This window comes from Leuciscus leuciscus (assembly GCF_965113295.1).
Source record: "Leuciscus leuciscus genome assembly, chromosome: 2".
NCBI lineage: Eukaryota > Metazoa > Chordata > Actinopteri > Cypriniformes > Leuciscidae > Leuciscus > Leuciscus leuciscus.
This window is the reverse complement of record NC_138726.1, coordinates 53,902,741-53,912,740: the sequence shown is the minus strand read 5'-3', so window position 1 is coordinate 53,912,740 and position 10,000 is coordinate 53,902,741. Positions and strand designations below refer to the sequence as shown.

General features: G+C 37.2%; 1 protein-coding gene across 4 annotated transcripts in view; it reads left to right on the top strand.

The window, feature by feature from the left end:
• Positions 1-10,000, top strand: part of LOC309490579 (neuroligin-2-like) — a 221,792-nt gene that overhangs the window by 203,248 nt on the left and 8,544 nt on the right. For 3 of the 4 annotated variants that reach the window (XM_082159816.1, XM_082159814.1, XM_082159815.1), the window contains one exon: positions 6,887-7,072. The exons of the other annotated variant lie outside the window; for it this stretch is intronic. In XM_082159816.1, coding sequence (XP_082015942.1) covers positions 6,887-7,072 — 186 coding nt within the window. The remainder of the gene's footprint in view (positions 1-6,886; positions 7,073-10,000) is intronic. 4 annotated transcript variants of the gene reach the window in all.

Below are 10,000 nucleotides of genomic sequence, written 5' to 3'. Positions count from 1 at the left end.
AAAACTTAATGTTCTTGAGTCAAGGAGGAATTTCTGTGAAAGGCTACAACAGACTTTTGAAAATATGCCCTGGTTAAGCTTCAGCCACTTTATTCATTTATTAAACTTTAAAACTTACAAGAAAACTGCAGGATGCCGAACAGAATGGAATCTGACAGGATGAAAGTTAGACATTGCTTTGTGAGTGATTGAGAGTTAGCGAACGTAACGGTGACGGGACTTGATTATTATTAATTTATTTATTTCGGTATTTTTATACTGAGTGGTTGTATCAGAAAGAAAGGAGTGTTTAAGAGTTAACAGACCAAATGTATCACTAATACTTAGAGTTTACGCTGTTGTTTACCGCCTGGCATAATGTTGTCCTTTCCTGAAGGAGGATGTGCTCAAAGGAACTGGCTTATTTAAAGGGAGATTACAAAAGACTAATGGAAAGTGGCATTAAGTGATAAATTGATTAACAAACTGAAAAAGCCCAAGAAAACATGTTTTGTTTGAAGCATTTCAATGAGAGAAAGGGAGAAATTAAGGAACACCTGTAATATTTCTTAATGAATTGTCAGTTTTTCCATGTCAGAAGTTTCATATTGTAGCACCTGAGGATATGGCAAATACAGAAACATCTGCTCAAAGTAGAATAAAAATGATTAAAAAAATTCACCCCATGTTCATGTAGTTATGATATTGTGGAAATAAAATTTTAAATAAAATGATTAGCATCTTTAGAAACCATCATTCAATACATTATCTTTTTCTGCTTAAATCCAGGCATTTCGAAAATGCTCAACAAGTGTCAAAAGACAGAATATGTATAATTTAACATTATGGTTATATAAAATTAATGGTTGTGCTGGATTGTAAAAGCAAATGATCTCTTTAAAGCCATTATAGGAAATGTCACCTAAGGTCTTCAGTGTGGTTCAGCCATTGTGCACATGTACACACACACACACACACACAGAGAGAGAGAGAGAGAGAGAGAAAGCTAATCAGAAAAGTGGGATCTTATTTTCCATTCCAAATTTCTGCTAAAGATTCTTTTAGAGGCAATTTTACAGAGTCGTATAACTACTGATGGCAGTACACACACACACACACACACACACACACAGTTCTCCAGGATAATGTGGCTGACAGAGCCCAGAAATAATGATAATGAAGATAAATCTGAAGCTGAAGATGTTAGGGGGTGAAATCTCAGTAATGACCGAGGTGGTTTTAATTGCTGCTCACAAAACTCAGGCCAAAAAACAATTTAACTTTGTTATTTTAACTTTCACAGAGAGATTTGAGGCCAACGGACATGTTTGAGCAAGAGGTTGCATTGTACTTGCAAATCATTTGACTGCGGTGAGAAATCTACTATAGGTGACGAAATAAATCTTAACAGCCGCAGACAATCTAATTTCTGTAGCTGACGCTCTTTGATGTGACGTTTTTGCACAGTCTAGTTTGATGCTCTTTGAGGAATAATCCAAATATCTCTCTCCGCATTCTGTGTGTGGATGTGGACTGCATGCTAGCAGGGTATTGAGGGGGCTGGAATTGATTAAAAATTGTCATAATAATGGCACACTTTGGGAGCAATTCACTAGGAATGAAGTGTGTCCCGCTGTTCGCACCGTTTATTTCACTCAAACATTTTATTTCACTGTTTGAGTTGTTTTAGCACCCAATTTACTAAAGGAATTATGCAAATAACAAAGGCATGATTAGGGCTGCACGATTAATCGCAATTTACATGTAATCGCACTTAAATCGATTTGGCTTATCGCGATTTTGAAATCGCAAAGGCTGCGATGATTGGTTATGTGCAGCTTGTCATTGATGTACGGCTCTGTAAACGCTGCTCCATCTGAAAACACTGTGAGTTTGAGTCACTTATAACATGCATTTGAAAAAGCAACACGCGTCAAACATCTTTCCAAAACATGAGAAGCATTTATGAACCTCTTGTCCAACAAAAGACAACATTTAATAACATGCATTTACTCCAAACTCACTTCATAACGACAGTTGAGCTCCTCCTTCTGTGAGATGATGTGCCGTCTTACACAGAATAAGGCAGTCGTGTATAAGTCATGTTTAATCAAAGCGTTTCAATCTTCTGTTTCTTCAGCTACAGCGATAGGGATTTCCTGGAATGATGCGCCGTTATTGTACTTCTGCGGCGGGCATATTTAGCGTGTTTGCGTGAGACCGCCCTCTGGCGTTCAGATGGAGCAGTATTTACTACGATTCAACCTTGTGACCGAACACCCGTAACTTTTCAGGACTCACAACCGCATGCTCGGACTGGAGAACTAGTTATCTGTCACATCATACACTTATAAAAATGAAGAGCGTCAATATCAACGTTATAAAATTAAGTAAAACCTACTCAACTTTCTGATACTGGTGTTCCCATCATGCAGTGGGGCATGAATAATTAATAAGGTTTTCCAGCTGTGTTTACACTGTTTTATTATTGATTTTGTTGTTAGCTTTCATAACTTGCTGTTTTGTGACATCTGGAGTTAATTTTCTACTCAAAATGACACATTCATACTAAAAAATTATCCGACGAATGTTACTGTTTTTGTGTACCAAGTATTGAGGTCTCTGAGTTCGGGTCAATACCACTTTACTTCTATTATTTAGATATGTCGTCTACACAATATCTATTGTATTATTTACTTAGATAGTAAAGATCTCACTTTAAAAGCGTGACTTAATTCACTGAAATATTGTTTGAGTAAAATGTGCTTGAAACAAAGTATTGCATGTGAAGTAAAAAGTAGAAAGTTTTAAACAATCTTTAACTGGCCAAATTAAAATTACTTATTTTCTTTGTTCATTTTACTTAAAGGAGCTGTATGTAAGAAATGTATTTCAATTAATCATAAAATGGCCCTGATGTGTCACTAGACAGTAAGAAATCATGTTCATTTCAAATACTTATATCACTGACAACAGTAGTACGGCCAGGATATTGTCATTTAAAAAGTGAAGTTGCAGCCCTCAACTGATGTTGATGTTGTCATCTTGTGTTTTGGCCTGAAGCTCCACCCTCAGGCTATCTACCAATCACGAAGTCAGTAGTGTTTCGGCATCTGGGTTGCCAGCTCTGCTCTAGTTACCACAGCTCGTAGCAGCCTACGTTCCTGCTGGATCCTGCAGCCTATCAGGGGGAGGGGGAGGGGATACACCGCTCTACAGTAATTTGAAAGTGATTGCAGTACCAGTTTTGGCCACAATCTTACATATGGCTCCTTTAACTTACGGAAGTAGATTTTACTTAATTCCACATGTTAAATTTACTTTAAAAATCTGCATGCAGATGCATGTTGATTCTGTACAGATGTATTGTGTTGTTTCTGAGAATCAGCAAAAACTGTTAATCCAAAAAAATAAAAAAATATGCATGCAAAAACGTGCAAATAAAACGTTTTTTTTTTCTTTTGTGTCAGTGTACAGTGTGAGAGAGCCGCTCTGCGCTGCACAAACACGAGTCTACCGTGTGTTGCAGGTTTTCATGGCTGTTTTCGCTTTCGGTAACTTACAGCGATGGAGATATGAGCTGTGTGTCGTGTGAAGGTTTCAGATCCAGTCACTGTTCTCCACCGGAACGGCTCTCGTCAGTTTTGAGTTCTGCACGACTCAAATGCTCCGTTCTCCACCCAGATATAGCTATATATAGTCACTGTCACTATAGTAAATGCGGTTGTCAATCCCAAAAACTGGCACTGGGAACGTAGACTTTGACAGCTAGTAAATCTTCTAATCGATTCTGAAAACATAAACATCAACCTGCAAGGACAATACTGAAAAACAAGGTGAAATATTGTGAATAAAATGTGTGTGTGTGTGTGTGTGTGTGTGTGTGTGTGTGTGTGTGTGTGTGTGTGTGTGTGTGTGTGTGTGTGTGTGTGTGTGTGTGTGTGCGCGAGCGCGCTCTGAACGCTGTGATAGATAAATCTACGTTATTAACTGTCCTTCCTCACCATAATCTAACCTCTCTTATCTCCTCAACCTCAGACTGTCACACATCACTTATGAATTCAGGAAGTCTGATGATATTCACAGAAATCCAGCAGAAAGGTCGTAGGTGAGAAGAGTAAGAAGAGTTCTGTGCTCATGTATTTTTGAGAAGTGAGAATACAGCGGTCTGAAAGCTGAAAGATGCACTTTCACAGGCGGTATATGGATGTAGGAAGGCAGTTCAATGTTTGCGTAACATCCTCTCTACTGAGACTCCTTCTTCAATACTTCTTCACCGGGTCAATACTTCTCATTCTTTCTAGCCTATAATAATAATCTCTGACAAAGTGGTTGAAAGCTGTAAATTAGTTTATACTCTACCGTTCCAAATTTAGGGTCAGAATGAATGTAATTATTTATTTATTTATTAAGATTTTATTCAGAAAGGACACATTTATTGGATCTAAAGTGACAGTAAAGACATTAAAATGTTATAAAATATTCTATTTCAAATAAATGCTGTTCATTATAGAATCCAGAAGAACATGCATCACAGTTTACACAAAAATATGAAGCAGCACAACTGTACAACATTGATGATAATAATAAGTAATGTTTCTTGAGCATCAAATCAAATATTTTAAAATATTGAAATAGAAACCTTTATTTTAATAGTATTTATCAATATTACAGTTTTTATCTTTAATAACTAATGCAGCCTTGGTGAACATAAGAGACTTCTTTCAAAAGCATGAATGTTTTTATGCACCATTATGGTGAAGGCGCTCTGCCTTCATTAGCTGTCTCCATCTGTTTTTAATGCACAGTTTGGGATATTGCATAAAAAATGCTGGATGGAAACACCAAGAAGCAAATAAATTCTAAAAATATGCATAAAGGCGGATACATTTTGTCATCTAGAAAACATACACAAACTATGATGGAAACACATCTATCAAATTAATTAATTTATGCGCTTCAAAAAAAGACGTGACTTTGCGTGATGGGACGGCATAACTGGACTAACCAGCATCTGAAATGCTGTTTTGGTCATTTTAAAATGCCTGAGCAAAGTCTGTGTTAAAATTACGATTCGGTATAACTGGGTATGTAGGATTCGGTATAATTCCCTCCCAGAACTGCCTTACACGACTGCATCCCCAAACAGCCTGGCATCAGTGCAGCAATGCATTTGGTTTTCGACAAATCCATTTTATTTCCAGTGGAATATTTTTACATGCGCTCTGGAGATATTATCATATGCTTCCGTGTGTGTGTGTGTGTGTGTGTGTGTGTGTGTGTGTGTGTGTGTGTGTGTGTGTGTGTGTGTGTGTGTGTGTGTGTGTGTGTGTGTGTGTGTGTGTGTGTGTGTGTGTGTGTGTGTGTGTGTCAGACTTTGATCAGTAAAGTTCCTGGTGACTTGGAGGCAGATGAAACAGTTTTTCCAAATTAGAGCACCCACTCATTCTCTCACTCTTTCTTCTTCTTCTCTGTATTTTATTCTGCCACACATAAACTCTAGGCTTCATTCTTACACTGCTGTTATAAGCTGCAGACATCTGACTAAATAAGATCAGTCGTTAATTGCCAAATCGCATATTTTTGTGGGTTTTTTTAGTCCACCATTATTCATGCTTTCTTCTTCTCTTCTTTACCGTGCTTCTGTCCAGCAGTTCACTTCCATTTTATAGATGATTTACTGCTAAACAATGCAGAATGATGGCATTATTGCAGATATACACTCTCAATCAGCCAGGTTATAGTATTATTTGGATTCTATTTTTTAGTTAGCTTTTATTTTTAAACTTCCAGTTTTCTTTTTAATTTCGGTTTAAGTTTTAGTAATTTCATTGTAATTTTTATTAGTTTTGAGGTCTGCAAAGTTGTAAAGATTAAAGTTACAAATAATGTTATTGTCTCCTAAAAGAAAGAATTGATTCTGATCTGCTGAAACGAGTCGTCAGTAATTCCAGTCTCACTTCCTGTTACAAACCTACGTAACAATGTAACTCATTTGCATAATGCCAGTCTATGGTGTTCATTGGCTGAACAGTGTCTACTTTGACCCTCAAACACTGTAGTTGTAGCTGAGACTGGAAGAGTTTGGTTCGTGTTGTTCATGTCGAGAAGACGCTGTTTTCAAAAGAACGAGGACTCGCACTGGAATCGATACTGTAAAACCGACGCCATCGTTACTGTTCAAATCACTGTGTATCAAGAGTTGAGGAAGGGAGAGACTGAATCTTTGAGAAATGCGGTGATGTACAATGTATATTATGTGTATATTAAGTGTTTTTTTACCTTTGATGCATGTAAACCTGTTGTAGGAGACTCTAAAACAAAATTAGGAATCTTTAAAATAGCATAATAGGGGCACTTTAAATTCCTCATCTAATGGACTCTTTTCACAGACTGTGATGATGCGTTTCCACAGGTATCAACATCGCAAATCTAGTAAAGTTTTTCAAATTATATTTATGATGCTATACTTTGTGTTATATTACCGTGGCAGTAAATTACCACACAAAAAAAGAAAGAACGTTGCTGTGAGGGTGTTTCTAATACAACGGCTGAGGGAGTGATGGCAAATGTGACATCTTTCTCTCTTCTGACTGACGCAATCCATCCCTCTATATTTTCCTCCTCTTTTGGAAAGTCTTGGAAACGCTATCATGTATTTCTTCTTTTGCTATTGGAGCAAATGGGAATAAAAAAATGATATTTGCTGTTCACCACTATAGGAGTTTAAACAACTATGACGACTTGCACACTTCTAAGAACCCTGGAAATGTGAAAATGGTCCATGTTTATATTTTATTTTATATCAGCTGTATTTTAATTACTATTACGATTTTAGTTGAATAGTTGTAGTTAACAGTTACAACACTGATCTGTATTTTTCCTCTTCTCCTTCTCTGAACTGCAGGTTTTCTCAGCACAGGAGATCAGTCTGCCAAAGGGAACTATGGTCTTCTGGATCAGATCCAGGCGCTGCGTTGGCTGAACGAGAATATCGGACACTTCGGTGGCGACCCCGAACGCATCACTATCTTTGGCTCTGGGGCCGGAGCGTCGTGTGTGAACCTTCTCATCCTGTCCCACCACTCCGAGGGTACGAAAAGATGTGTGTGTGTGTGTGTGTGTGTGTGTGTGTGTACATGCATGTTAATGTTTTAACAAACTAATACTGTGTGTGTGTGTGACGGGTAGGTTTAGGGGTAGGAGAGGTGTTTGTGAGTGAGTGTGTGTGTGTGATGGGTAGGTTTAGGGGTAGGGGTTGTGTGTGTGAGTGAGTAAGTGAGTGTGTGTGTGTGTGTGATGGGAAGGTTTAGGGGTTGGATAAGTCTGTGTGAGTGAGTGTGTGTGATGGGTAGGTTTAGGGGTAGGGTTTGTGTGTGTGTGTGTGTGTGTGTGTGTGTGTGTGTGTGTGTGTGTGTGTGTGTGTGTGTGTGTGTGTGTGTGTGTGTGTGTGTGTGTGTGTGTGTGTGTGTGTGTGTGTGTGTGTGTGTGTGTGTGTGTGTGTGTGTGTGTGTGTGTGTGTGTGTGTGTGATGGATATGTTTAGGGGTACGGTAAGTGTAAGAGGACAGAATATACAGTTTGTACAGTATAAAAACCATTACGTCTATGTAATGTCCCCAGTTAGATAGCTAAGTAAACGTGTGTGTGTGTTTGTTTGTTACCTCACAAAATGTCTCACCGCCCTGTCCAACTCTGTTCTTTGCAATGCTCGTCAAAAAAGCCCACCTTCACCCACACCATCTTCATCATCATCATCACTGTCATCCTCACCTAACATCAGTCCTCCAGCCCTCATCTGTCAGTCACACCAGGTAAGTCATGACAGTTGTTATCCCTGGAGAAAACAGTCATGTCATCTTAAGCCAACAGAAACAGGGAAGAGATAAACAAATAAAGACGAGCTTTTGTGGGTAAGTGTTAAGATTCCCTTTAAGAGAACAGATCAAGTTCACTGAAGTGGAGCAAAGAAAGAAATGAACTTTTTTGAGCACCACTTAAATAAATATGTAAAGTAAATCTGTGTTAGTGTGCCTGTTTGAAGGAGCTGGGTAAAGAGGAAAGCACAGGCGTGTTAGCAGAGAGAAAGCTACAGTAGCTCCGTATTGATTTCCCTGGGAAAGGTAACATGCTCTTCAATAATTAAAAAGACAGAAAGAGAGGAAGGAGGGCAGAACAAGGAGAAGAAGAGCCCTTCGGTAATATGTTTCTACTCTTCTCTTGAGAGAAAGAAAAGGCTTTGTTTGTTAAGTGTTTGTAAGAGAAAGGGCAACAAGAAAATAATAGATTTACAGTTATTAACGCAAGATGGAATTTGCACAACGTTTACTCAATAATCACAGAAAAGGGTTGTTTGTGCCAAACCAAGTCTTCATAATCCTTTTTTTTTTTCTCTCTCTCTCTGTGTTTTTTCTTTGATGCAATTCCAGCTGACACTGTGCTGAGCTCTACTGGAATTGACATCAAAATAATTCCATCCTATTAACGAGCTGGAGATACTGAAAACACAACAGCATTTAAACAACCGTACACCATCATATCTCTGTTAAATGAGCAGAGATGGGCAGAAATACATGGAAATGTATGTAAAATACAAATACAAAATGCTGTGTGAAATTTTTTTATTTAAATACAAATACAGTATTTTGTATTTTGAAAATACACAAAATACATGTGAAATTGGCCATCCAGTGCAGGGATAGGTCACAGTGAATGAAGAAACTACATATGCCTGCTGACTTTTCATTCCTAACCTCATCTCTGCCCTTTCTTTCTTTCTTTCTTTCTTTCTTTCTTTCTTTTTGCTTTTTAAGTAATTTTATGTTTCTTTTATGTAAAGTTTATTTGTTTCTTATTAAAATTAGAAAGTGTATCTAAAATGTTAAATTAGAATTAAGTTAGATTCATTTGATACTATTTATTTACCCCTTTTAGATTATTATTTTTTATGTACAATAAAACTAAAAAATGAAGATTTTTGCTTATTTTTCCACTCCAACGCTCCAATAATTCCTGCCCACTAAAAGCTGCACGGATAAATTTGCTTACCCCAAAAATAGGCCCATCTATCTGTATGTAAACGATTTAGAAGGTTCCATCAATTCACACTTTATATCATAGCTATGATGTGTAGTGTCATATCAGCCAGCCCTAACATGCAGTAATGCTTTACACACATTTGACAAGCTAGTTGATCAAAATCAACAACCGGTCAAGACTGATTGGCTTACGCTATTTTCCCACTTGTCTGTGCTCTTTTATTCTTTCATGTTAACTGAAGTGAATAATGCACTATTTTAACTTTAATCAACAAGAAGAATTGATCATGACATTCTCACCTTATAAAAAAAAAAGAAGAAAAAAAATCGCTGATCCAATGCTGAGCTAGTGAATGTCTGAACTAGTTGATGCACAAAATCAGTACCCTGATAAAGAGGCTGACTGGCAAAAAGTATTTTATGTATTTTGAAAATACAAAAATACTCATCTTAAATGTATTTAAATACAAATTACATTAGATTTTTTCCAAAGGCTTTAAAATACAAAATAGTATTTTGTATTTCAAATACGTATTTTAAATACATGTATCTGAAATACTGCCCATCCCTGTAAATGAGTTGACATGAAATACTTCTGGAAAATTGACATGTCCTTCAGTGTGACAAATTAACTCATTTTAAAACTAATTTAACTCTATCCCTGGCATTCCCTGCAATCCATGTTATTACTGTTATACGGTAGGGGGCGCTATTGCGCATCTTCTGAAAGAGTGCTGAATCTCTGGATTAAAACACAGGCGAAGAATAAGCGATAGACTTATGCACATGTAAAATAACACAATCATCAAGATTAAACGGCATATAAATCAAACCCGCCTAATGTTACTGGGGTGTTGATGAACCCAAAATGTTCCTTATTTATGAAACTTACCCACATTCAAGTGTTGATCAAAAAAGAATGCAAGCTAGAATAAAACGGGTTTGTTTGTTGTTTAAAAGCAGAGGCTTTGTTCTTTCTTTTGA